General features: G+C 37.0%; 1 protein-coding gene across 2 annotated transcripts in view; it reads left to right on the top strand.

Moving 5' to 3' along the window:
- Window positions 1–26,899, top strand: part of Col4a5 (collagen type IV alpha 5 chain) — a 210,454-nt gene extending 183,555 nt beyond the window's left edge. Inside the window, exons 43-53 of one of the 2 annotated variants that reach the window (XM_036175182.1) lie at window positions 4,248–4,256; window positions 7,510–7,643; window positions 8,460–8,532; window positions 8,854–8,925; window positions 12,359–12,487; window positions 12,757–12,855; window positions 14,859–15,071; window positions 23,066–23,243; window positions 25,131–25,245; window positions 25,654–25,826; window positions 26,765–26,899. In XM_036175182.1, coding sequence (XP_036031075.1) covers window positions 4,248–4,256; window positions 7,510–7,643; window positions 8,460–8,532; window positions 8,854–8,925; window positions 12,359–12,487; window positions 12,757–12,855; window positions 14,859–15,071; window positions 23,066–23,243; window positions 25,131–25,245; window positions 25,654–25,826; window positions 26,765–26,846 — 1,277 coding nt within the window. In that variant the 3' untranslated portion in view covers window positions 26,847–26,899. The remainder of the gene's footprint in view (window positions 1–4,247; window positions 4,257–7,509; window positions 7,644–8,459; window positions 8,533–8,853; window positions 8,926–12,358; window positions 12,488–12,756; window positions 12,856–14,858; window positions 15,072–23,065; window positions 23,244–25,130; window positions 25,246–25,653; window positions 25,827–26,764) is intronic. The other variant, XM_036175183.1, reaches the window with a different exon arrangement.
- The last annotated feature ends 409 nt before the right edge of the window (window positions 26,900–27,308 follow it).

The raw sequence follows: 27,308 nt of genomic DNA on the forward strand, positions 1-27,308 counted from the left end.
CTTTTTAAAGTTGCACTCTGTGAAGAAGAACATGCGTAAATAAAAAAATAAAACTCAGTGTAACCAGCACAAATTAAAGGCTCACTATAATATATGTTCATCACAAATATGCAAACAAATTCACCAAAGATAGCTGGAAATTGTGGCACACGTCATTATCCCAATACTTGGGAGGCAGAGGCAGGCAGATCTCTGAGTTCAAGGCCAGGCTGGTCTACAAAGTGAGTTCCAGGACAGTCAGAGATACACAGAGAAATCCTGTCTCAAAACAAGCAAGCAAACAAAACAAACAAACCCAAAAAACAAAAAAACAAAAGTACACCAAAGAAAAATTACCAAGATCTATCCAATAGGAAAAAATAGTTGATTTCTAGGTTTTTTTTTAAAATGTGTACCTAATCTGGAATGAAAAGTTAGTCATGAATATCTCAATGTGTTTATTATTTTTCAAAGTAAACAGTCCTTTTCTCATTTGTAGAAAGTAAAATGGGGGTAAAGTATAATCCTGAGGTCTGACTTTTGAGAATAAGGAGTCCTTTTTTCTCAAATGAACTAAAAATTCAGTTTGTGAGGGGAAGCCATGAATCTGTATGTAAATTTGATTGTTCCCGTATCAGCCCATGTATATATACATGTGTTCATATATACATACACATATACAAAATAATTTATGTATAAGAATTTATTTACTAGCAATTTTTTTTAAAGATGGAAGATGGCAAAACATTTTTTTCCTTTTAATCTTAGTTACTTGTGTTTTTGTTTGTTTTGTTTGTAACATTGCTACCTAAGCTTCCCCGCCCTCCCCACCACCATCTACTCCAACCTATCCACTTTTTCTCCACTGTTTCTCTTCAGATACAGGCAGGCATCCCATGGACATCAGCCAGCCATGGAATATCAAGTTACAGTGAGACCAGGCACCTCCTCTTCTATTAAAGGAGGATAAGGCAATCTGATAGGAGAAATGGGTCCCAAAAGCAGGCAGCAGAGTCAGACACACCCTGCTCTCACTGTTAGGAGTTCTGCAAGCTACACAACTGTCACATATGTGCAGAGGGCCTAGGTCAGTCCCATGCAGACTCCCTAGTTGTTGGTTCAGACTCTGAATTTTCTTGTGGTGTTCTTGACCCCACTGGCTTCCATAATCCCTCCTCCCCCTCTTCCATAGGATTCCCTGAGCTCCGACTAATGTTTGGTTGTGAGTCTCTACTTCTCTTTCCATCAGTTGCTGGATGAAGCCTCTCTGGGCACAGTTAGGCTAGGTGCCAAACTATGAGTATAGCAGAATATCATTAGGAATAAGTTCATTGACTTTTTTTCCTTTTTTGCCAGTAATGTTTGGTTCTATCCTGGGTCTCTCGGGTATCCCACCTCTGGGTCCTGGCCCTCAAGGGTGTGCTCCCTCTCAGATATGGCTCTCCAGCTGTGACAGCCATTAGTGTGTCATTCCCACAATTTCTGTGCCATGTTTCCCCTAGCCTATCTTACAGGCAGAACGAATTGTAGGTCCAACGGTTTGTGGCTGGGCGGGTGTCCCACTCTCTTCCCTGTAAGTGGTAAGACAAGTTTTATTTAAGACAACCACAGTAGAGGAGATCCTATGATGACAGAGAAATGTAACTAAGCTCCACTGACAATAGAACAGAGACAAGGAAAGACTTCCAGGAAGAAAGAGAGTTATTTATTTATTGAAAATTACTGAGAGGTGCTTAAAGGTGGGAGGAGTCTTGTTAAACTGACTTCCTATTGATTGTCCCTAAAGACAGGTCAAGGATTTAGACATGAGAGGGGTGAGGAACTTGATCAGATGTTAACTATTGGAGATTTGGAGGTTGGATTTTTCCTGTAATTTGGCTTTGGCAGGCAAAACTGGCATGACAGGGTGAAACCTAACAAAAAGTATCACACATACTGGTCTACGGTTTGGTCAAAGAGAGAAAAACTGATACCCAAATTGGCTGAGAATCTTGCTTAAAGTCATGCATGCTGTCTGTTAGTGACTGACTAGGGGCTCCCCAGTACGAACGCTGTAATTCTTCCACAACAGCGTGCTGTTTGTGATCTGCTCTCTTGATAAGTCCATGGAACCAAACTGTTAGGAGACATGGCTGTAGCCATAAACCAAGTTTGTCTCTTTTAATTTTTTCTTACCTAGAATCTCTATTAATCTCTAATAACATCATCTTACATTCTTCCTAAGTGGATGCCATAGAGTTGATTAAGACACTGAATGTGATTCAACTATCAGCAAGATAAAGACAAAATTAGGAGGTACTTTGAAGCAATTTTGACTCTTTTCTAACTTGCCTAGACTTTATGCTGCTTTGATCACTGCTAGATGGGACTGCTAGCTAAGAATTTTTGTTCTGAAACACTAGAATATATTTGAATAAGGAAGAGAAAAATAGCCACATTGCTTTAAAACCAATTTAATGACTTTCCATTTGTTAAACATGCTCAAATTGTAGTTATTGAAATCTAGCCTCTGTGATGTTTACAATAGGTGAAGAAAGCAACTTTGAGTGGACATTAGAATTAAAACATACTACTTGACCCTGTAACAACATCAGCAATCACTATTATATATAAGATTCTGTGGTCTTATATATGGTTTCTTTTTCAGTTAAATTTAATTAGGTGATTTGAAAAATTGAGGCCTCATACATAAAATTGACTTGGCATATAACTCTTTAAAATGTAGCCTTTTAGGAAATGAAGTCTTAGAAGTTTTGCTATGATATGGTCCAAAGTTTCTCATGCTAATGAGCCATTAAGATGTCATATATCAATAAACTATCTTCTTGAATATTGTTCTTATTAGGTCCTTCTAAATCAAATATGCATATACTTTGAATTATACTAAGTAGCGATTCTAATCTAGTTAATTGGGTGGCCAGACTATAATTTGTTTTATGTGGTTTGGAGACTATTTAAAAAGCAGAAATTTATTTTTCTAAATTAAATGCTTTTAAAGTTCTGGTTTTAATCATCATTGTTTTCTTTTAGCATCTTGCACAAGTCAGACAGTAGTTCTATATTTCAAAACTTGACTTTGATCCTTATATAAACATGTAAGTGAGGACAGTATAGGTAACATTGTTCTTGTTGCATTCAGAGAGATTGAATTCTCCAGAATCATATTGTTATTAAATAACAGAGTCAAGAGTAAGTTCCAAGATCTCTTAACACCTGGGACTTGGTGGTCTAGCACAATTTATTCTCTCTAATATCCAGTGTTTATAAATCATAGCAAGAACTCTAAGAAAAAGGAAATTGTGTTTATAGTCAATTAACACTAACCAAAGAGTGTTCTGTTTGTAGGCTTTAATATTTTTATGTAGTGATCTTCCTTTAAATGGTGGATAGCTGGATAATATGTGCATTAAGTAAATTTAATTTAACTTACAAAATTAAGTTGTTGTAATACTTAAAATGGCTTTGGGTGGGATATTGCATGCTAGAATATCTTAAAGCACCTCTTCACTAATAGTCTTCATATCATTGGAAAATTCAGATATTTGTTTTTAAGTTCAATGGTTTTTTATGCTTAAGTACTTATTACAAATACTAATTTATAGTAGATGACCTCCTTATTTATTATGAAAAAAGTTAAAATGTGAATTTATGAAAAGGTATTTGAATAAAACAAAAGTAAAACTGATAATGGTGTGCCCCAGTTTTTATTGTTCCATTAAGTCTCAAGGGAGCTTTATAATAATATTTTTGCCTATGATGTTTTGAAAGTTAACTGTTATTTATCATATTGGGTCACTCTGAATATTCAAATAAATTTTTATTTCATGTTTTTATTGAAGGATGGCAGAGACTAAGACATGCCTAAACATTTACTCACAGTTACCTCTTTGTTAAGGAAAATGAAGGCTTTTGGTGAAATGGTACTATCTTGTCAACTTTAATGTTTTGAGTAGCTTAACTTTTAGAAATGCACAGTAGAAATGTTAACATAGTCTCTTAAATAGAGTCCCTCTCCCATTAAATTAATGACCAACAGCTTATTCTCTAGAATATGCTCTATTTGAAAAAGATTTAGTTCTCTCTATTTCTGGGTGGGTCTGTTGGCATATTGATTGTGCTGTAGGTATAAGAAATGCTGACAAAGAGGATTATTGTTTAACTTTTCTGTAATGTGAACCTCTTCTAACTCATAATCTTATTTTGTACTGTGTGATGTCTGACACTGCTAACATGGATCTTTGGGCTTTGGTGAACTCTGATCTTCCCAGGTTTCCAAGGTTAGACTCTTCACTGGTCAGTTGTCTTTTTTTTTTAAATGCTTTATATATGTGATAAGAGAAATGTACTTTATTGCTGTAATTCAGAAGTCCTTGAAAATGATGTTATCCTTAAATTCTATCCTACTGAGTCTGGAGAAGATAATATGACATATTTACTATTGAGTTTGAAATAATATCAGATCTTTGAGATCTGATTGATTGTAATAGATACTTTCATATGCATATATGGTGAATTTTAAATAGGCATGCAAATACCTTCAGATTGTAAGCTGCAAGATATTTATCTAAGCAAGCATCTGGATAAATTTTGATCTCTGCTTATGGATTTTTTTCTTGAAATATGTTTTTGCCCAGATTGTCCTAAGCTGTGTGTTCAATGCTATTTTCACTAATAGAGGAAAGAAGCTATTGTATACAGTTAAAAGAAAATTCCGATGGCCTTACTGATTGTTAATTTAATTTTTAGAGACAGTACAAATGCCAGGTCTGAAATGATATAAAATTACCAGTATTCTATTTTAGTTGAGAAAAGAATAGTGCCTTTTCATCAAGTGATACAGTATTCTAGACCTTTCCATCAAATGATGCAGTATTCGAGACTTTTCCATCAAATGATGCAGTATTCTAGACCTTTTCATCAAATGATGCAGTATTCTAGATGTTTTCATTGAATAATGCAGTATTCTAGATGTTTTCATCGAATGATGCAGTATTCTAGACTTTTCCATCAAATGATGCAGTATTCTAGACCTTTTCATCAAATGATACAATATTCTAGAAATTCCAAACAGAGAAAGATGGCAGTCAAATGTCAAGTTTTCCCCATCTTAAATCTTGTGTTATCATTTTCACTAGGTTGGTTCAAAGTTCATTTAGTTTTTACTTAACATCCCAATTTACTACCAGACTTCTAGTCTAAATTGGACAAATTACCATGTTTATTTAGAAAACCTCATTCTAGTGAATTTGACCTAAGCAACTGTAGTTTTGTTTCTTAAGTAGAAAGTACCCCCCAAACCTTTCTGTACAATTGGAAAGGAATTTTTTTTGTGATTGTGATGTCTACTTGCTGAGCTAATTGTGCAAAATGTAAAAATTAATTGCTGTTTTATCATGAACTTGCTTCCTTTTTGTCATATTCAGATAACTGCTACATTATGAAATCACTTGAAAATTCTTAAAACCTTAAAAATCTTGTAAGATCCATTCTTATCTTTGATTTTACTACTAATAATGCAATAGCAATCACAACTATAAAAATATTAAAATTCTGTGGTTCCTACTGTTTAATAGGCACTGAACTAAGTAATTTTTACCTGCTATTTCATTTAATCTTTCCTAAAATCAGGTAAAAGCTAAGGTTATTTTTTTGTTTTTATTTCTTAGAAGAAAAAAACTGAAGCTGAAAGGATGAATAATCTTTTAAGGTCAAAGAGCTAATCACTGATGGAGCTGGGTTTGAACCCAGCATTGTAATTCCTGTATCCAGTCTTTCAAATCACTGTGGTATTCTGTCTCATTAGTGTAGTCCCTTTGCTTTGGAATCATAAAAATTAGGGGAGATAAAGTTTGAGTTTAATCTCATGCCAAAAATTAAACTTTTTGCCACATGTAAACACCAGCCCACTGTTCTAAATTCTCATGTATATAACTTATGATTCCTTTTAAAACCATACCCTACATATTTTTGTTGAAATCAATTTATAAAATTAAGACAATCACAGGAGAAAAGATAAGCATGCTAGCTTAGCTAGGGCCTTATAATTATTTTCTTTTAAAAATTTTTTACATTTTTTAAAATATTTTTTTTATATTTGCTTTATGTATAATGATCATTTTGCTTGCATGTATGTCTGTACACCACTTGTGTGCTCCTGGAACTAGAGTTATAGACAGTTACTAGCTGCCATGTGGGTGCTGGGAATTGAACCCAGGTCCTCTGGAAGAGCCCTCAGTGCTCTCAACCTCTGAGCCATATCTCTAGCCCTGTAGTTATTTTCTTAGTGCAAGACTAAGTAGTCTGAGTCTCAGCTATTAAGCACTCTACAGACATGTAGCATTTATTCCCCCACCTTCCTACAAAAGGCTTACCCAGGGATCAAACCACCTGGTTGCTTAACAGAACTACTATCCTTATTTATAATGATACATTAAAAATGTAGTACAAAAATGTATTACAAATTTTTTTAAAAGCTTATCAAAAATATTTTGAAATTAATTTTATATGTCCTATACTGAAACAATAAATACCTGACATTTAAAATGTATTCCATGTGTCAAACACATCACTAAAATGAACTTGAAGTTAGTGTGCTTAAGTGTCTTAATTGTTTAGTAAGTCATTGCTCAGAAGCTGGATGCTTGTCTAGCATACATAAGGCCACATTCTTGATCCACCACACTACAAAAATTGCATAGTAATAAAAGCTGAATGAATATAGCTTCTTATGAATAAAGCAATTGAACTTTTTGTTATACTAGAAGTCAAACCCAGGACGCAGTCAAATGCTACATTCTCATCCCTAAATAATTTAATTTTAATTGTAGTAAGAGAAATAACTTGAACTCCTGATTGCTCTATAGCAGTGATTCTTTACCTATTATGGGCAGTTGTTAGTATGCATATTCTTGGGCACCCTCCCCAGTGATGGAGTGACCCAGGAAACTTGTTTCAGTAGCTCCCTTCGCACAGAGGCATACTGTGGTTTGAGACTAGTGCTCTGCTATGTCTCATTTCAATTTACATCAAACACTTTTTCAGGGTTTACAGAAACAAATACTATCATATCCAGAGTTTCTTTAGATCTGAGTTTATTATGTTTAGTAGAAAACAAATGCAAGGGTCTGGGGAGATGGTGCTGAGTTAGTAAAGTACTTGCCTATTATGCATGAAGCCTTCTTTTCAATCCCCAGGATGATATAGATTAGACATGGTGGTGCATCCCTATAATCCTAGCACTTGTGGGCGTGGTGGTGGTGGAGGCAGACATATCAGAAGTTCAAGCTCATTCTTGGCTGCATAGTGAGTTTAAGGATAATCTGAAATACATGAGATACTGTTCCAAAAAAGAATGTAAACTTGAAGAGTCTGCAAGCCAGCGTTAATAACAAAAAGAACCTACATTTACACTAGGAAATTACTTAGTCTGCATCTATGTATTTTATCCCACAAACTAATACAAAGATGACTGATATTTTAAAAGCCTGACATACTATATTAAAACGTGGCCATTTGCTGTGTGTTATCAAGGTCTACCAGGTTCAGAAGGTCCCCGTGGTCCCCCTGGAAATGGAGGTATTAAAGGAGAGAGGGGAAACCCAGGCCCACCTGGGCAACCTGGCTTACCTGGTTTGAAAGGAGATCAAGGACCACCAGGACTCCCGGTAGGAAATGGGAGGGCTCCTGGTAGGAAATGGGAGGGCTCCCGGTAGGAAATAGGATTAGACATTTGATAATAGAAGAGTATGGGTGACAGCTTTCAAAATGGGAACACTGAACTGCAGAATTTTATCACTCATCGTGTGGCTCATGGGTAAAGCTAAAATAAAATAGAAAGCAGGGTTCCTAGTCTTCCCACTACAGTGTCTTTGTTGTTTTATAGTAAAGGGGTTTGGGTGAGAGCAAACCTGTGAAAAGGAAATTTACATGTACACATCAGTGCATTGCATTTGGATGAATATACACATAGGGAAATGATTATGGTGAGTGGGAATAGTTTAGATGTTGAAATCAGAGTCAGGATCAGGTTTCAGTTCCACTACATGGTTTTGCTTTGTGTCCATAAAGAAAAGTTCTCTCTCTTCACCTATAAAGGAAGTAATGTATACAGTGGCTCCTGTGTTTTCTATCTTGATTTGAATAACTCAGAGAGTCATACTTCTTCATTTTTCCACTCAAGCAGATTCCTGGTAGACAGACTATACATTCTAGGCTGTCTTCCAACTGTGAAGACCTCCTTAGATTAGAAAACATTATCCTTAACATTTTTCCAGTAACTTATTTTTCCATACCATCATTCTTCTTCTAGCTACTTAGATTTAAATATTTAAAAGTTACAGGGTAGTGAGAGGCAGGATCAGAATGTGAGTCCTTCAATTTTAACTGGAAAAAAAGTTCTCTAAGCAATATTTGAATCTTCATTCCTCTTCTCTATCCCTTCCTAGTTATTTTTCTAACAACAATGATTTTTATTTATTTAGGGTAATCCTGGCCGTCCAGGTCTCAATGGAATGAAGGGAGATCCTGGTCTCCCTGGTGTTCCAGGATTCCCAGGTATTTGAAAGGATGTTTTAAGGTTTTCCTTTATGTTTTTAAAGTATTTTTATTTATTCTTTGAACATTCCATATATTCAATGTATTATTATCATATCTACCCCCACTACCTTCCTCCAGCTCACCCCATCCATCTCTCTCCCAAGGAACATGTTCTTTTTCATTATTGTTATTGTTATTATTATTAACAACCCACTAAGTTCAACTGGATCTGACTATATTAAACTCCTTTGGTAAAAGCAATTTTTTTTCTTATTTTCCTATGTAAAGGCTGTCTTGTTGCATTTTCATCCAATTTTGTTTTATGTATTATCTTTTCAGGAATGAAAGGACCCATTGGAGTACCAGGCTCAACTGGCTCTGATGGGGAACCAGGCCTTACAGGCCCCCCAGGTAAGAATTGTTCCTGTTATTAGAAACATGAAAGACTTTAGAAAGTTCCCATTCTGTCTTTCCAAAATATCAACATAATTTCCTAATTTCTTAAACTCTTTATTTAGTTATGTTATATTGATAACCAACCTATTAAATTTAAGATAGATTCAATATCAACAAGAAAGCCTTAAATTTTTATTAGCTTTTATACTCATATTACCATATTCAATTGACCAGATCATAAGGATAAGTTGCTTATGTACATTTGTGTATTTTTAAATTAAAATAAAAGTTTTATGTTAATAGAATTATAGAGATTTCTCATAAACTATAAAAGAGGATATCTGTTGACTGATTCTATAACCATCTTAACAAGCATAACAAAGTACTATAAATAATATCAAAATCAGAATGGGCTTGTCAAGAAGTAGGGTTGTCTTCCCCTGGAGACAGGAGGAAAAGTTCTTTTTTTTTCACCAACCCTAAGAATATATTTAATTTCAAAACTATGTTTTTAAATATTTTATTAATTTTTTGAGAGTTTTGGACATGTTTGGATCATAATTACTTCCTTTCCCCCACCTCTTCCCAGATCTAGCCCCTTCTCTACACAGCCAACATTTAGAAAACAATAAACTGCAGGGTGGTGGTGGCGCACGCCTTTAATCCCAGCACTCGGGAGGCAGAGGCAGGTGGATCTCTGTGAGTTCAAGGCCAGCCTGGCCTACAAAGCAAGTTCCAGGAAAGATGCAAAGCTACACAGAGAAAACCTGTCTCAAAAAAAAGAAGAAAAAACAATAAACCACAATAATAATTTTTTAAAAAGACCAATTTGTGCTGCCCAAACATTCTTGGATATATGGCCTTCCACTGGAACATGGTCAACTTATTTATTACTACAGTCTTATAGAAAACTGATTCACCCTCTACCAGCACCTAACAATTGCCAATAGCTCCTCAGTGAGGAGTGGGATTTTGTGCCTGTTTCTCCTCTCCATGCTGGGATTTGGCTTTCAAAGTTCTCATGCATGCCATCACAACTACTGTGAGTTTGTATGTGCAACTTCTCTGTTGTGTCCAAAAGACCTTGTTGCCTTGTAGCCATCCACCACCTCTAGCTCTTAAATTCTTTCTGCCCCTCTTCTTCCACAATGTTGGAAGTACTTCCTGAGTGTTGGGAGTAGAGGTGTTTTTTTTTGTTTGTTTGTTTTTTGGTTTTGTTTTGGGTTATGTGTGTGTGTGTGTGTGTGTGTGTGTGTGTGTGTGTGTGTGTGTAAATGTGTACGTGTGTTTATGACTGAGCATTCTCCAGTCTCCTATTCTCTGTACCTTGGTCACTTTCGGGCCACTGTGTTGATCAAGATCTACTGCAAATAGAACTTCTGATGAAGGTTGAAAGATGCATTAATCTATGGGTATCATGATAAATCATTAGGAGTCAGTTAAATACTATGTCTATTTAGCAGAATAATAGTGAGATATTCTACCCTGGAGCCTAGGATCTGTCTAGCCATAGATTCTGGCCCAATAGTGGTGCCAGTATAGGATTCATCTTGTGAAGCAGCACTCAAATTCAATGAGAAAGTGCTTGGTTACCCCCATGATGTCTATGTCACTATTGCACCAGTGGGCATGTTTTGCTAGGCCAGTCATTATTGTAGATAATAAGGTTCTCAGCTGGGTATGATTTATGGCTACTTTTCTCCTCTGTTAACATGCCTAACCCCATCCAACAGTAGGAAAGCTGGCCAGTAGAGATGAAGCTTCCAGGTCAGTACTAAGTTTGATTTCTGCAAATTCGTTGACTCAAGTCTATGGTGTCTTCAGCAATGGGGCCTTACCATCAAGTTCTGGGTAACCAAGAGCCAGTAATTTCTGGGGTGGTCTATGGGACCTCATAGACCAACAACTTCAAAAGAAGTAACTTATTCCTGGCACTGGACTTTTCATTTATTAGCCTTGTAGTATCTGCTAAGGGTATTGTTGCTCTGTTACTGAGTTACCTTTTAACTTTTGTATGTGTGTATGTGGAAATTTCTTTAATACTAGGTTTCTATATGATGTTTTCAAAAGTTTCTAAATAGTATTTGTCCATCCCCATTGTCCCTCCTCTACCTTGCCTTCCCTTTCCCCACCTCAATTTAATATTTACTGTTCCTCCATTCCCATTTAACCCTTAATAACAATGTTTTTTGTTTTCCTTCTCATAAATCCCCTCTCCATGGTCCCTTAGTACTTTCTTGACCTCTATGAGTATTCCAAATGAATCACATTTATCTGATGACTCAAAGCTAACATCCACAAATTAGAGAAAACATGATGTTTGTCTTTCTGGTTATGGTTTACTACTCAGAATATTTTTTCCAGCCTCATTCATTTACCTGCAAATTTCATGTTATAATTTTTCTTAATATTTGAATAATATTTCACTGTGTAAATATACCACATTTTTATTATCCTTTCATTAGTTGATTAATATCTAGGCTGTTTCATTTCTTGACTATTGTGAAGAGAACACCAATAAACATTGAGTAAATATCTCCTTTGGTTATATACTCATGAGTGATAAAGCTGGATCATGTGTAGATCTTTTTCTACCTTTCTGAAGAACCTCCACACTAATTTCCACCAGTGAGTGCACAAGGATGTATTCCTACCATCAGTGAACAAATATTTCCCACATCCATGCCAGCATTTGTCATTTTTTTTGTTTTGTTTTGTTCTTTGGTTGTTTATGTGTATATGTTTATATGTGTTGTATGTGTGTGTATATGGTTTTTTTTTTGTATTCTAGACATTCTGACTGGATAAGACAGAATCTCAAAGTAGTTTTAATTTGCATTTCCATTATGGCTAAAGATATTAAGCATTTTAATAATGATTATTAGCCATATTTAACCTGTGTTTATTGCATATATGGTTAAGATTTTCAAGACAGGGTTTCTCTGTCTTTTTCCATCTCTAAGATGGTATCTATCATTAGTCATTAGGTATGTTTCTTGGAGGTAACAAAAAAGATAGACCTTCTTTTCTGATCCAGTCTGTTAATCTGTGTCACTTTACTGAAGAGTTGAGGACAGAGTTAGGTGGAGTTGACAAAGATGGATAGAGTTGGCAGCTTGAACTAAGCTTTCTGCCTAGAGATGAGGGGGGCAGGGGTTCTCAGCATGGGAGGATGGAGTTGCTGTGTGAGTCTGGAGTTTCCTCACTGATGAGGACTCCTGGAAGGTAGGCCAGAAGGCTGACATGGGCTAGTTTTGATTTTCTTGATTACATAATTGCATTTTCCCTAAATAAACTTCTGTTTAATGTGGCAGCAGTTGCAGCAGTCAAGTATTTATCACTTGTTTGTTTACCATACAAGTACATCTTCTGACCATAGACTAATTTCACATCTGTTTCTTCTGACATTTCTCTTTTCCATCTTCACATTTGTGGTTTTGCTTCTTAGGTCCTCCCGGGTTACCTGGTCCTTCAGGACAGAGCATTATAATCAAAGGAGATGCTGGTCCTCCAGGAGTTCCTGGTCAACCTGGATTGAAAGGTCCACCAGGACTTCCAGGCCCTCAAGGCTTACCAGGTACCTTGGTGGATCATTGTTTAAGACCTATCCATTTGAGAACATTCCCTTAATCTGCTTCTTACATGTTGAAAATTTGTCTCTGCCAATAATAGTTTCAGCTAGGAATGGAATACTGGTCCACCACAGGTCTCACTTCTCCTCTTCTTAGAAATGTTAAAATCTCATGTGTAACCATCATTTAGGCCCAACCATATTTCTTTGAACTCCTCCGGACATGCTAATTTACAAGACTTGATTGTGTTAAAAATCCATTTGTTTTCCTGTAGGTCCAATTGGTCCTCCAGGAGATCCAGGGCGCAATGGACTCCCAGGCTTTGATGGTGCAGGAGGACGCAAAGGAGACCCAGGTCTGCCAGGACAGCCAGGTAAAATGATTAAAACAATGCTGCTGGTTGTAAGGTTTATGTTTTCAAGACTTCGGGATATGGGACTATATGTGGAACTGTGATAACTTCTTATTGAGAGAGCAGAGCTAGCTGTCACATTTGGACCTGGGGAAAACTAGGAAGGCACATCCAAGGAGATATACTGTACCAGACAAGTATAAAAATGTTGCTTTGCTTTTGCTTGTATATAAAGCACTAGAAATCCAAGATATTCTTCCAGGTGCTCAAAATAGTTACTAGTTCAACTATTTTTATTTTATTTTATTGTAGCAGGGGTTTAAACCTAGGACTTGAGTGTACTGGACAGGTTATATTGAGACAGCTCTACTCAGCTAATTTTCAGTGTGTTTATTTAAATCTCTTAACTACCTTAGAACATTTTAAAAATCTTTCTTCATTTTGTAATATTACAAAAAAATTTTCCCATAAATGCAGTAAATATAGTTAAAAAATTAAATGATCACCATAGCACTTTGAAGATCATGGTGAAGTCTCATGCTGAGAAGATATATTAATATACAGATTTTTTAAAGTCAGTAGATGCTCTTTACAATACTGACCTCAGAGCAGGGCAATGGCGACGCACACCTTTAATCCCAGCACTCAGGAGGCAGAGTGATCTCTGAGTTCAAGTCCAGCCTGATCTACAAAATGAGTTCCAGGAGAGCCAGAGCTGCATAGAGAAACCCTTTCTTAAACAAATAAACAAACAATATTGACTTTCATGTCTACCAAGTTTACTTCATCATATTTTGTATTTTGACTCAATATGTCACTATATAATGATGGTTGGCTCAGTCTTTACAATGTTGCCTTGGTTTGCCTAAAATTCATGGCAAACTTCTTTACTTCAGCCTCGTGAGTACTGAGACTCAGGTTCCTAAATTTCTATCTGAAGTTAACCTACTTCCAAAAAGTATTTGATTAAATCTGTAAAAAAAAAATACTAATATGATTGCACACACCTTTAATCCCAGTACTAGGGACACAGAGGGAAGAAGATCTCTATGAGTTTGAGGCCAGCCTGGATGTAAAGAGTGAGTTCCAGGACAGTTAGAGTTACACAGAGAAACCCTGTCTTGAAAAACAAACAAAAAAATGTAGGAAGAATATAAACTCAGTAGAGTGTTAATATGTTATAACTCTAGGTGATATATATATATATATATATATATATATATATATATATATATATATATATAACAAGATAATATAAACACACAGAATATGTGTTAGGAAAAAGTATCATTGGTTACAGTACAAAGTAGTGATACATGTGGGCCTTTGTAGAGCCAACACTGCCAATTCAGTAACTTTGTGTTTCCAGAGATTGAACAAATTAGTGACATTTTTATCTCAGACATTGCTATGAAGTGTCCTAAAAGCAAAAATCAGCACACACTGTGGTTAATGGCCTAGATATACTAACTTTTAAATAAGTTCATGCAAAGAAGATCCAGTGGTATGTTAAAATGATGCATTTTGAAGGCTTCTTAAGAATGTTACCTATTTTCTAAGCAAGTATCCTTCAGAACAGTTCTCCAGATGTATTGAAAGGAAAATGTTTTAGCACTGAAGCTAGAAAAACTACAGAAACCATACCCTTCTTTTCCTGTTGATAAACAAAACAGCTGCTGAAATTTAGTCATAAGATTTAAACTCCCTTAGTATAGCAAGAGAATAGATAATATACTGGCTTTCCATAGGCATCACTTCTCCCTACCTAAAACTTTATTCTTCTAGAATTTTAGTGATTTGTGTCTTCAGCCAATGCCAGGAGGAAATATATACAATCTCTTTGAGGGCAAAGGAAATAATCTCATTTGTCTCTCTGCCCATTATACATGACAATGCTTTTATCGATGCCTATATAAATATTGAATAATGTAACTAATCAAATTAAGTCATTATGCTTTGTTAATTGCCACAATAGTAGCTTAGAGCTTATTTAATCTTGTACACTAATGATTTCATACAAATAGGTACCCGTGGATTGGATGGTCCCCCAGGACCAGATGGATTACAAGGACCTCCAGGTCCTCCTGGAACTATCTCTGTTGCCCATGGATTCCTCATCACACGCCACAGCCAAACAACAGATGCACCACAGTGCCCACAGGGAACAGTCCATATTTATGAAGGCTTTTCTCTCTTATATGTACAAGGAAATAAAAGAGCCCATGGTCAAGACTTGGGTAAGATAGTTGGCATTGAATTTATTTCTAAGCATTTTGTATTTATTTTTAAAATATGGCCTAGAGTGACCTTAGACAAACTCTATTCTTTAGGGCTTTCAAATTAAAGAGCATGACAAGGCCAACTAAGTAACTCACTTTAAATGAATAATTTTTAAATTTTTATTTTATTATTTTTTTTCTTTATTATTATGTGTTTTAAATTTTATACATCAGCCATGGGTTCCCCTGTCCTCCCCCATCCCGCCCCCACCCCCACCTTCCCTCCAGCCCCTCCCCTCCATTCCCATGTCCTCCAGGATCAAGGCACCCCTGGGGATTCATTTAAACCTGGTAGATTCAGTATAGGCAGGTCCTGTCACCTCCTTCCAGACTGAGCAAAGTGTCCCTGTGTAAGCCCAAGGTTTCAAACAGCCAGCTCATGCACTAAGGACAGATCCTGGTCCCACAGACTGGGTGCCTCCCAAACAGTTCAAGCTATTCAATGGTCTCACATATCCAGAGGGCCTGATGCAGCTGGGAGCTCCACAGCCTTTGGTTCATAATTCATGTGCTTCCATTCGTTTGGCTATTTGGCCCTGTGTTTTATGCAATCTTGGATACAACAATTAACGCTCTTGCAGACCCTCCTCTTTCTCGACAGTTGGACACCTGGAGCTCCACCTGGGGCCTGGCTGAGGATCTCTGCATCCACTTCCATCAGTTATTGGACAAGAGTTCCAGCATGACAGTTAGGGTGTTTAGCCATCTGATCACTGGACTAGGTCAGATCAGGCTTTCTCTCGACCATTGCCAGAGGATGTATCACTGTGGATTTTTGGGGACCTCTCAAGCACTCTGGCTATTCCTGTTCTCATGTGGTCTTCATTCATCATGGTCTGTTATTCCTCATTCTCCCTTTCTGTTCTTGATCCAGCTGGGATCTCCTGATCCCCTAAGCTTTCTTTCCCTCAAATCTTGCCCTTCATTACTCCCAATGTTGTCCAGGTTGTTCATGTAGATCTCATCCATTTCTCTGTCATTGGGTGATCCTTGGGTCTTTCCTAGGGTCCCGTTTTCTAGGTAGTCTCCCTGGAGTTGTGTAGCAGTCTAGTCATCTTTGTTTTACATATAGTATCCTCCTATGAGTGAGTACATACCGTGTTTGTCATTCTAAGTCTGGGTTACCTCACTCAGGATGATTTTTTCTAGATCCATCCATTTGCCTGCAAACCTCATGATGTCATTGTTTTTCTCTGCTGAGTAGTACTCCATTGTGTATATGTACCATATTTTCTTTATCCATTCTTCAGTTGAAGGGCATCTAGGTTGTTTCCAGGTTCTGGCTATTACAAACAAAGCTGATACGAACATAGTTGAGCAAATGCCCTTGTGGTATGATTGAGCATTCCTTGGGTATATGCCCAAGAGTGCTACAGCTGGGTCTTGGGAGAGATGGATTCCCAATTTTCTAAGGAAGCACCATATTGATTTCCAAAGTGGCTGTACAAGCTTGCATTCCCACCAGCAGTGGAGGAGAGTTCCCCTTGCTCCACATCCTCTCCAGCATAAGCTGTCTTCTGTGCTTTTGATCTTAGCCATTCTGACAGGTGTAAGGTGGTATCTCAGAGTTGTTTTGATTTGCATTTCCTGGATAATTAGGGATGTTGAGCAATTCCTTAAATGTCTTTCAGCCATTTGAACTTCCTCTGTGGAGAATTCTCTGTTTAGTTCTATAGCCCATTTCTTAATTGGACTGTTGGGCATTTTGATGTCTAATTTCTTGAGTTCTTTATATATTCTGGATATCAGCCCTCTGTCAGATGTGGGGTTGGTGAAGAACTTTTCCCATTCTGTAGGCTGTCACTTTGTCTTGTTGACCATGTCCTTTGCTCTACAAAAGCTTCTCAGTTTCAACAGGTCCCATTGATTGATTGTTTCTCTCAGTGTCTGTGCTACTAGTGTTATATTTAGCAAGTGCTCTCCGGTGCCAATGCATTCAAGTGTACTTCCTACTTTCTCTACTATCAGGTTCAGAGTAGCTGGATTTATGTTGAGGTCTTTGGTCCACTTGAATTTAAGTTTTGTGCATGGTGACAGATATGGATCTATTTGCAGCCTTCTACACATTGACATCCAGTTATGCCAGCACCATTTGGTGAAGATGCTTTCTTTTTTCCATTGTACAGTTTTGGCTTCTTTGTCAAAAATTATATGTTCATAGGTGTGCGGGTCAATATCAGGGTCTTCAATTCGATTCCATTGGTCCACATGTCAGTTTTTATGCCAGTACCAAGCTGTTTTTATTACAGTAACTCTATAGTAAAGCTTGAGGTCTGGGATTGTGATGCCTCCAGAGGTTGTTTTATTGTACAGGATTCTTTTGGCTGTCCTGGGTTTTTTGTTTTTCCATATGAAGTTGAGTATTATTCTTTCCAGATCTGTGAAGAATTGTGTTAGTAATTTGATGGGAATTGCGTTGAATCTGTAGATTGCTTTTGGTAAGATCACCATTTTTACTATGTTAATCCTGCCTATCCATGAGCATGGGAGGTCTTTCCATTTTCTGACATCTTCTTCAATTTCTTTTTTCAGGGACTTAAAGTTCTTGTCATACAGGTCCTTCACATGCTTAGTTAGAGTAACCCCAAGGTATTTTATATCATTTGTGGCTATTATAAAGGGTGATATATCTCTGATTTCCTTCTCAGCCTATTTGTCTACTGTATATAGGAAGGCTACTGATTTTTTTTAAGTTGATCTTGTATCCTGCAATGTTACTGAAGGTTTTTATTAGCTGTATCAGTTCCTTGGTTGAATTTTTGGGGTCACTCATGTATACTAACATGTCATCTGCAAATAGGGAGAGCTTGACTTCTTCCTTTCAAATTTGTATCCCCTTAATCTCTTTGTGTTGTCTTATAGCTCTGGCTAGAACTTCAAGTACTATATTGAATAAGTATGGGGAGAGGGGACAGCCTTGCCTTGTTCCTGATTTTAGTGGTATTGCTTTGAGTTTCTCTCCATTTAATTTGATGTTGGCTGTTGGCTTGCTGTAGATTGCCTTTATTATGTTTAGGTATGTTCCCTGGATTCCTGGTCGCTCCAAGACCTTTATCATGAAGGGGTGTTGGATTTTGTCTAATGCTTTTTCTGCATCTAGTGAGATGATCATGTGCTTTTTTTCTTTGAGTTTGTTTATATGGTGTATTACATTGACGGACTTTCGTTTGTTGAACCACCCTTGCATCCCTGAGATGAAGCTTACTTGATCATGGTGGATAATTGTTTTGATGTGTTCTTGGAGTCTGTTTGCCAGAATTTTATTGAGTATTTTTGCATCAATGTTCATGAGGGAGCTTGGTCTGTAGTTCTCTTTCTTTGTTGCATCTTTGTTTAGTTTAGGAATCAGGGTAATTGTACCCTCATAGAAGGAGTTTGGCAATATACCTTCTGCTTCTATTGTGTGGAACAATTTAAAGAGTATTGGTATTAAGTCTCCTTTGAAGATCTGGTAGAATTCTGCAGTGAAACCATCAGGTCCAGGGCTTTTTTTGGTTGGGAGACTTTTAATGACTGATTCTATTTCCTTAGGGGTTATTGGGCTATTTAAATGGTTTATCTGGTCTTGATTTAACTTAGGTATGTGGTGCCTATCCAGAAAATTATCCATTTCTTTTAGATTTTCCAGTTTTGTGGAGTAGAGGTTTTTGAAGTATGACCTGATGATTATCTGGATTTCCTCATTGTCTGTTGTTATGTCCCCGTTTTCATTTCTGATTTTATTAATTTGGATGCTCTCTCTGTGTCTTTTGATTAGTTTGGATAAGGGCTTGTCTATCTTGTTGATCTCAAAGAACCAACTCTTTGTTTCATTAATCCTTTGTATTGTTCTCTTTATTTCTATTTTATTGATTTCAGCTCTCAATTTGATAATTTCCTGGTGTCTGTTCCTCCTGGGAGACTTTGCTTCTTCCTGTTCAAGGGCTTTCAGGTGTGCTGTCAAGTCACTAGCGTGAGATTTCTCCAGCTTCTTTATAGGGGCATTCAGTGCTCTGAATTTCCCTCTTAGCACTGCTTTCATAGTATCCCATAAGTTTGGGTATGTGGTGGTGTATTCATTTTCATTGATCTCTAGGAAGTCTTTAATTTCTTTCTTTATTTCTTCCTTAACCCATTGCTGATTCAGTTAAGCATTGTTCAGTTTCCATGAAATTGTAGGATTTCTGTAGTTTTTTTCTGTTGTTGAAATCTAACTTTAAACCATGGTGGTCTGATAGAACACAGGAGGTTATTCCAATTGTTTTGTATCTGCTGAGATTTGCTTTGTGGCCAAGTATGTGGTCGATTTCAGAGAAGGTTCCATGGGGTGCTGAGAAGAAGGTATATTCTTTTTTGTTTGGGTGGAATGTTCTGTAGATATCGATTAAGTCCATTTGAGCCATAACATCAGTTAAGTCCATTATGTCTCTGTTAAGTTTCAATTTGGCCGATCTGTCCAGAGGTGAAAGTGGGATGTTGAAGTCTCCCACTATTAATGTGTGGGGTTTTATATGTGATTTAAGCTTTAGTAATGTTTCTTTTACATATGTGGGTGCCCTTGTGTTTGGGGCATAAATGTTCAGAATTGAGACTTCATCTTGGTGGATCTTTCCTGCGATGAGTATGTAATGTCCTTCATCATCTCTTTTGATTGATTTTAGTTTGAAGTCAATTTACTGGATATTAGGATGGCTACACCAGCTTGCTTCTTAAGACCATTTGATTGGAAAGTCTTTTCCCAGCCTTTTATTCTTAGGAGGTGTCTGTCTTTGAATTTGAGGTGTGTTTCTTGCATGCAGCAGAAAGATGGGTCCTGTTTTTGTATCCATTCTGTTAGTCTGTGTCTTTTTATAGGTGAATTAAGTCCATTGATATTAAGGAATATTAATGACCAGTGATTGTTTGTTCCTGTTGTTATTTTTAATTTTTGGTGGTGGTTTGTGTGTACTTCTCTTCTTTGGGGTTTACTGCTGTGGTGTTATCTATTGCCTGTATTTTCATGGGTGTATCTGCCTTCCTTAGGTTGGAATTTTCCTTCTTTTGCTTTCTGTAGGGCTGGGTTTCTGGATAAGTATTGTTTAAATCTGGTTTTGTCTTGGAAGGTCTTGTTTACTCCATCTATGATGATTGAAAGTTTTGCTGGGTATATTAGTCTAGGCTGGCGTCCATGGTCTCTTAGTGTCTGCATTATATCTGTCCAGGTCCTTCTGGCTTTCAAAGTCTCCATTGAGAAATCGGGTGTTATTCTGATGGGTTTGCCTTTATAAGTCACTTGGCCTTTTTCCTTTGCTGCCCTTAATATTCTTTCTTTATTCTGTATGTTTAGTTGTTTAATTATTATGTGCCGAGGGGACTTTTTTTGGGGGGGGGTCTAGTCTGTTTGGTGTTCTATAGGCTTCTTGTATCTTCATAGGCATTTCCTTCTTTAAGTTGGGAAAGTTTTCTTCTATGATCTTGTTAAATATATTTTCTGTGCCTTTGAGTTGGTATTCTTCTCCTTCCTCTATCCCTATTATTCGTAGGTTTGGCCTTTTCATAGTGTTCCAAATTTCTTGAACATTTTGGGTCATGACTTTGTTGGTTTTTGTGTTTTCTTTGAATGATGAATCTCTTTCTTCTACTGTATCTTCAACACCAGTGATCCTCTCTTCCATCTCTTGCATTCTGTTGGTTATACTTGCCTCTGAAGTTCCTGTTTATTTACTCAGATTTTCTATTTCCAACATTCCTTCTGCTAGTGTCTTCTTCATTTTTTCTATTTCCCTCTTCAGGTCTTGGATTGTCTCCCTTGCTTTTTCATGATTTTCATTCAAGGATTTATTGTTTTCTTCTGTTTTAATTGTCCTTTCCTCTAGTTTTTTATAGTGTTCTTCCCATTTTTTTGTTTGTTCCTCTACTTTATTTTTTATTTCTTCTATATAAGGCTCTAGCCTCTTCATGATGTTACTTATAAGGTTGTTTTCTTCTTCTTCTTCCATTCTGTGATGTTCAGGTCTAGCTGTTGGAGAAGGGCTAGGTTCTGGTGATGCTGTATTGCTCTTTATTTTGTTGTATGTACTTCTGCCTTGACGTCTGCCCATCTCCTCTTGTGTTCCTTCTTGGTCTTATCAGTGTACTTGGTCCATAGAGAGTTGACAGATTGAGGGAGCCTCTCTCTGGTCCAGATGGAAGCTCTGGGCCAGATGGGAGCACTGGTCCAGATGAGAGTGCTGGCCGGATAGGAGCTGGGGTGCTGGGCGGTGAGTCTCAGGAAGTCCCTTGGGTCTCCTTATTTTGTCCAGATGGGAGCTCCTCTTGTCCAGATGGGAGTTCCTCTGGTCTCTGGTCCAGATGGGAGTTCCAGGGCAGGATGGAAGCTTGGGGCTGGTCTCTGATTCTCAGGAAGTGGCTGGGGTCTCCAGCAGATGGGTGTGGGGGCAGGGTGTGGAGACTGCAGTGTCTGCCTGCAGTCTTGGAAAAGGGGAGCCTTCCCGCAGGGCCCACCAATTGGCAGGAAACTGGGGCCAAGTTGGTCAGGTCCTCATGGGGTGCCCTGTGTCCAGCTGTGGGACCCAGGTGCATTTGCCTCTCTGACTATAACCCAGGCACTCACCTCTGATCCAGATGGGATTCCCGGGGTGGACCTAAATTTTTATTTTATTATTAAGAAATGTTCTATTCATTTTATATACCAAACACAGATTCCCCCTCTTCTCCCTCCTCCAGCCCACCAGCCTTCCTCCCCTACCCACCCCCCATTCCCACCTCCTCTAAGGCAAAGTCTCCCATGGGGAGTCAACAGAGCCTTGTACATTCAGTTGAGGCAGGTCCAAGCCCCTCCCCACTGCACCAAGGCTGCACAATTTTAAGTTCAAATTTAAATCATTGTATCTAGTACAAGGTCCCATTTTTTGGTTTAAGGCAAGATGACTTCAAAGGGACCATGTTTCCTTTTATTTAGCTTAGTAAGGAAGCAGTTGTCCCGGGCTCTATACAACATAGCAGCTACTTCATTACACAGCCTGGTCTACAGAGTAAGTTCCACAACAGCCAGGGTTGTACAGACAAACCCTATCTCAAAAAACCCAAAAAAAGGGGGGGGGGGGGAGGGGGAGACAGATAAAGGAATCATTTTGCCCATAGTGTCATAGTTTCATTCTATGGTCAGCTAGTGTCACTGTTTAGCCTTAAAGATTCAAAACATCATGGTGGAAGGGTATTGAAGAGCAGATATTCTCATTTCATAGTGATTAGGAAGTAGAAAAATGAAAGCCTGTGCTATCTCTTTTTTCCCCTTCTTTATCCCCAGCCTATTGGATGGCATCGTCCATATTTCAGATGGACTTTCCTTTATCAGGAAACACTGACACACCTAGAGGTGTGCTTTGCTAACTTTGTAGGTATGAGGGATGTTCCTAGGGCACTGAAGTGGGAATCTAGATTACATATCAATTGAACCTTGATTATCCTTTTCTTTGTTCTTCCTGTAGTTTTTCCTTCTTCTTTCATGTTTGTTTAACTTTTGGTTTATCTCTAAACCTGTCTGTAGTTGGTTAGCATTGTTACTAATATTACTAATACACTTGAAGAGATTGCTAGCCCACACAAAATACATACTGAACATAATCTTAGAAAAAAGGGCAGCATAGAATATGACATTGGTAGAGTCTACAAAGATTTGGTATGTGTCTTTTACGTGTAACTCAAAAATGTATAGAAGTTCTTCAATAGACACCATTGTTTGTAGGATCCATAACCAATTTAAAAACACTATGGAATATATAATTACCTATAACAAAAAATCTGCATACATTGTAAAATTCATTTTGATTTTATAAATGATAACATGAGTGAATCCTAGGATTTTAAACAACCATGTTTTTTATCTAAGGAATGTGCACCAATTTTGTTATGAAGCATTGTTCTTTATGATTTTAGGGGAAACCAGACATAATAATGTATTCCTTCATCATTTTCTTTTCAATTCTTCCTAGGAACCGCTGGCAGCTGCCTTCGTCGATTCAGTACTATGCCTTTCATGTTCTGCAACATTAACAATGTTTGTAACTTTGCTTCAAGAAATGACTATTCTTACTGGCTTTCCACCCCGGAACCCATACCAATGAGCATGGAACCCCTAAAGGGCCAAAGCATCCAGCCATTCATTAGTCGGTGAGGCACTGGTTTACCTTTGACTTTTACCAGTCCCAGCTTAGTTTAGCTAATAAGAAATGAGTCTAAAATGGATAATCAATGCTGTCCATCCCAAGTTACATATACAAGAGAGGTTTTTAATATCAACCTAGTATTTAGTTTGAACTATGTGTCTTGGAGATCAACTTTTGACCAGGTCTTAAAACAAATATTTTAATATAAAGAGAACTCAGTCTAGTCATTAGGCAAATATATTTGTGTATATCTGTGCAAATTTGTACTATTGTGGTGTATATCCAGCTTAGGGTAAGTGCTACAAAAGATCAAATAAAAGATTTGGCAACAGTATAGAGGAAAGGATGTTTAATTCTAACAAGAGAAATCTGAGGATATATGTCTCAAAGAAATGTTTTGTACTGATCTGTCTTTGATATATTGGAAAACAACTAGATACACATGTATTTGTCAAGGAAAGTCATAGTAAGGAGAGAAAAATGAAAATGGATAATAGACAAATGTCTTGAGAATTTAGTATTTAAATTTTCCATAGGAAGAAAAGATTAGAAAGTTACCTTGAGCACAGATAGTAGAATGCTTTAACTGCCAAATTATAGCTTGGAATTTATTTGGTTTATTATAATGAGCAGCACTACCATCCCTCAAAAAATATTAAGATAATGTTTAGGGAATATTAAGGCACTATCAGTATACTTGAATTGTGTAGGGATAGTCCTTGGGTAGAGTTCTGTTACACTGAATAGCTATTGTTCTGATGTGACTGGATTATATCTCACAGGGAGAGACACACATCCCATTATTATGATAAACAGAAATTAGGAGTTGAAGTAATAGATGAGATTTGGCACTCCCTTAAAGTAACCAATCAAAGCTGGTCCCATTAATAGAAATTTCCTGGGGGTGTTCCACAATGGAACAGTAACTTAAATCAATCTCTTGAAAATATTGGATAGTGCTACTTTTATTGTGATCATGATACAGGGTTCTAGTAACTAAGTCCAATTTCTTTGACATTGAATACAAAAATGCAATCTAATTTGGCTTGATTAGTAAATTCTTAGTTCCCTTGGTCATGTATTTACCTAAATCTGTGTGTGTGTTGGGGATGGAGGAGCATAACAATGCATGCAAATGTGTAGGGGAGATTTTTTTTTTCAATCTCAAATTTATGCAGTAAAAGTTTCCATAATATATTATGTATTATGCAGATAAATTTTGCTAAATCAACTTCTTTCATATTTCAAGATGTTTCCTCATGCTCTTTATTAAAATTTATATATATGCAGCAATATTTCTCCTATGGCTGTTTTTACTTATTTTATAGTTTTCAACTTTATCTCTTCTACTTCCTGAGCACCTTCCCAGCCATTCTGGGTCTGTTGTACTTACCCAAATATGGCCAAGTGTTCAATAAATGTCTTTTGGAGGAAGGATACTGGGTGGAGATTGAGAAAATATCTGCTTCTTGTCTTTTCCAGTTTACTAGACATTGTTCTTACCACAGTCATAGCATTACTAATTGTCTACATCAAGTTGGGCACTTTGACAGCAAGTATATAAAGCACAGTAAGCCAAACTCCTACAGCAATTACAGCATTGACTACACAAGTCTGTAGCCAATTTATGTCACAATGGAAAATGAAAATGCAATAGCTGTAATACTACAATGGCTTTTAAAAAAGGCTTGCAATTTTTGCTTATAAATGTATTATGCATGTGGGAAGAGAGTTCTTATGCAAAAACGATCCTCAGAGTGCATTTTTCTCCTCTTCTGATCATTGGGGACATAGTCAAGGGCCTCTATAATATGATGGCTTCTGAAGAATGATTGTTGTTTCCTATATATTCACTCTGTAAATCATATTCTCTTTCCCTTTCCTTTACCAGATGTGCAGTATGTGAGGCCCCAGCTGTGGTGATCGCAGTTCACAGCCAGACTATTCAAATTCCGCATTGTCCTCAGGGGTGGGACTCTCTGTGGATTGGTTATTCCTTCATGATGGTATGGAGCATCCATCCTTGCTTTTCTCATCACAGTTGGCCTTCCATCATAGATCTGTTTCTCCCAACTTGAGACAGCTCAGTCACTAGTGTAGTAATAGGCTTGAATACTAAATAGCCTCTGCCCAAGCACTGTGTTCTCCTTCCCACATTTTCTGTAATACATTTCATGTATTATACATTTATATATAAGTATATATACTGTATATTATAATATAATACATAGATTTATAAATTTATGCTCGTTCCTTTTATTGACTGCTCTTGATGTGGATACTGTTCTTTTACCTTTAGCCCTAGTTTTTTTATTGTGTTCTAATTAGTGGCAATGTTAAGTATATATTATTGAATAATCACTAAAGTATTATAGCACATATAGGTTGTGGAATATTTTCTTTATGTTTTTTAGCATACAAGTGCAGGAGCAGAAGGCTCAGGCCAAGCCTTAGCCTCTCCTGGTTCCTGTTTGGAAGAATTTCGTTCAGCTCCCTTCATTGAGTGTCACGGGCGGGGGACATGCAACTACTATGCCAATTCATATAGCTTTTGGCTGGCCACTGTTGATATGTCAGACATGTTCAGGTAAGTTGCTTATGGCTTCAGTTCAGACCTAGAGCCTTCTTCATTGATACTAGGGAAGAGATAACCTATTAATGGTGGAATATCCTGTGTAAATTTTAGGAATTTGTTGGACTTAGTTCTTTAGTCTTAGCTTGTTCAGCACATCTACCTAACTTGTAATATAGAAACAGACCTTGCCAATGTCAGGTAAGTGTGATTACAGGTATCTCAGTATTAACCTTTCAATAACAAAAAAAGTCAGGAGTTGGTCTACTAAAATGAGACCATTTTAAGGACAGAAACTATAATTTGTATTGTCTATGCCAACCTCACAATTCTCTTTCTAAGAATGTTTTCAGAGTCTTCATCCCAAGTCTTTGAAGGAATAAAATAACCCATGATGTTTATATCTCTGACTACCTCTTTTGAAGTTTTGTCTTTATTTTATGTGCTGCCTCCTTCTTGATATTTCTCATATGATATTTATCATCTATTGCTCATCGATTGTCTGAACTTCTCTCATCCTATGAATATTAGGAAAGCAGTCACAGAAATACATGTGAAGATACAGAAAATGAAGTGTAGATGTACAGTGGAGTTTTATTCTGCCATGAAAAATTAAATTATGTATGAAACCAAGAACCATGATACTCAAAATAAAATAAACTCAGACAGTTATCCATATTTTCTATCTCATTTCTGAATCCTGGATTTTAAACACACACACACACACACACACACACACACACACACACACACACACACATCAGATAGATAAAGATAGATGGATAGATAGATGTTTTAAAAATAAAATAAATCATTAAATCTCTGGGAAAGCTGCTTACCAGAAAGAGAATGTCTAGATGTTAATTCATGCCTGTAATAGAATTTAAATAGCAGAAGTGTATAGAAGTGAAATCAGAAAAGCAAAGCTGATTGTTTCATTTTTTATTTCCTAGTAAACCTCAGTCAGAGACACTGAAAGCAGGCGACTTAAGGACACGTATTAGCCGATGTCAAGTATGCATGAAGAGGACATAACATGCTGAAGAATTCCTTGTGTTTTTTTAATGTGATTATATATATATATATATATATATATATATATATATATATATATATATATATATATTATATGTGATTCCCAGAATGCAATGTCCCCTTTACTCTCGCCCAACTTCACCACTGCTGCCACCAATGGTGCTAATACACTCTATGACAGAGAGCATGCTGACTAGTAACCACGGAGATTCAGATGTACCTCAGCAATGTGCCAGAGCAAGGTCTTACTTCTTAAGAAAGAAATGGGGAAGGGACTATACTTTTGGGGTCCAGAATAACATTCTTCAAGGATTATAAGATGAAGAAGCTTATATATTTTGCCCAGTTACTAAAATGGCACATTAAAAATTCAATGAAGGGAAGAATCATACTGAGTCAAATTAAAGACTGCTGTTTGAGGAAGATTCTTTCTCATGGTGCTACTAATCCTACTGTACCCCA

Source organism: Onychomys torridus, chromosome X, assembly GCF_903995425.1.
Source record: "Onychomys torridus chromosome X, mOncTor1.1, whole genome shotgun sequence".
Lineage (NCBI taxonomy): Eukaryota > Metazoa > Chordata > Mammalia > Rodentia > Cricetidae > Onychomys > Onychomys torridus.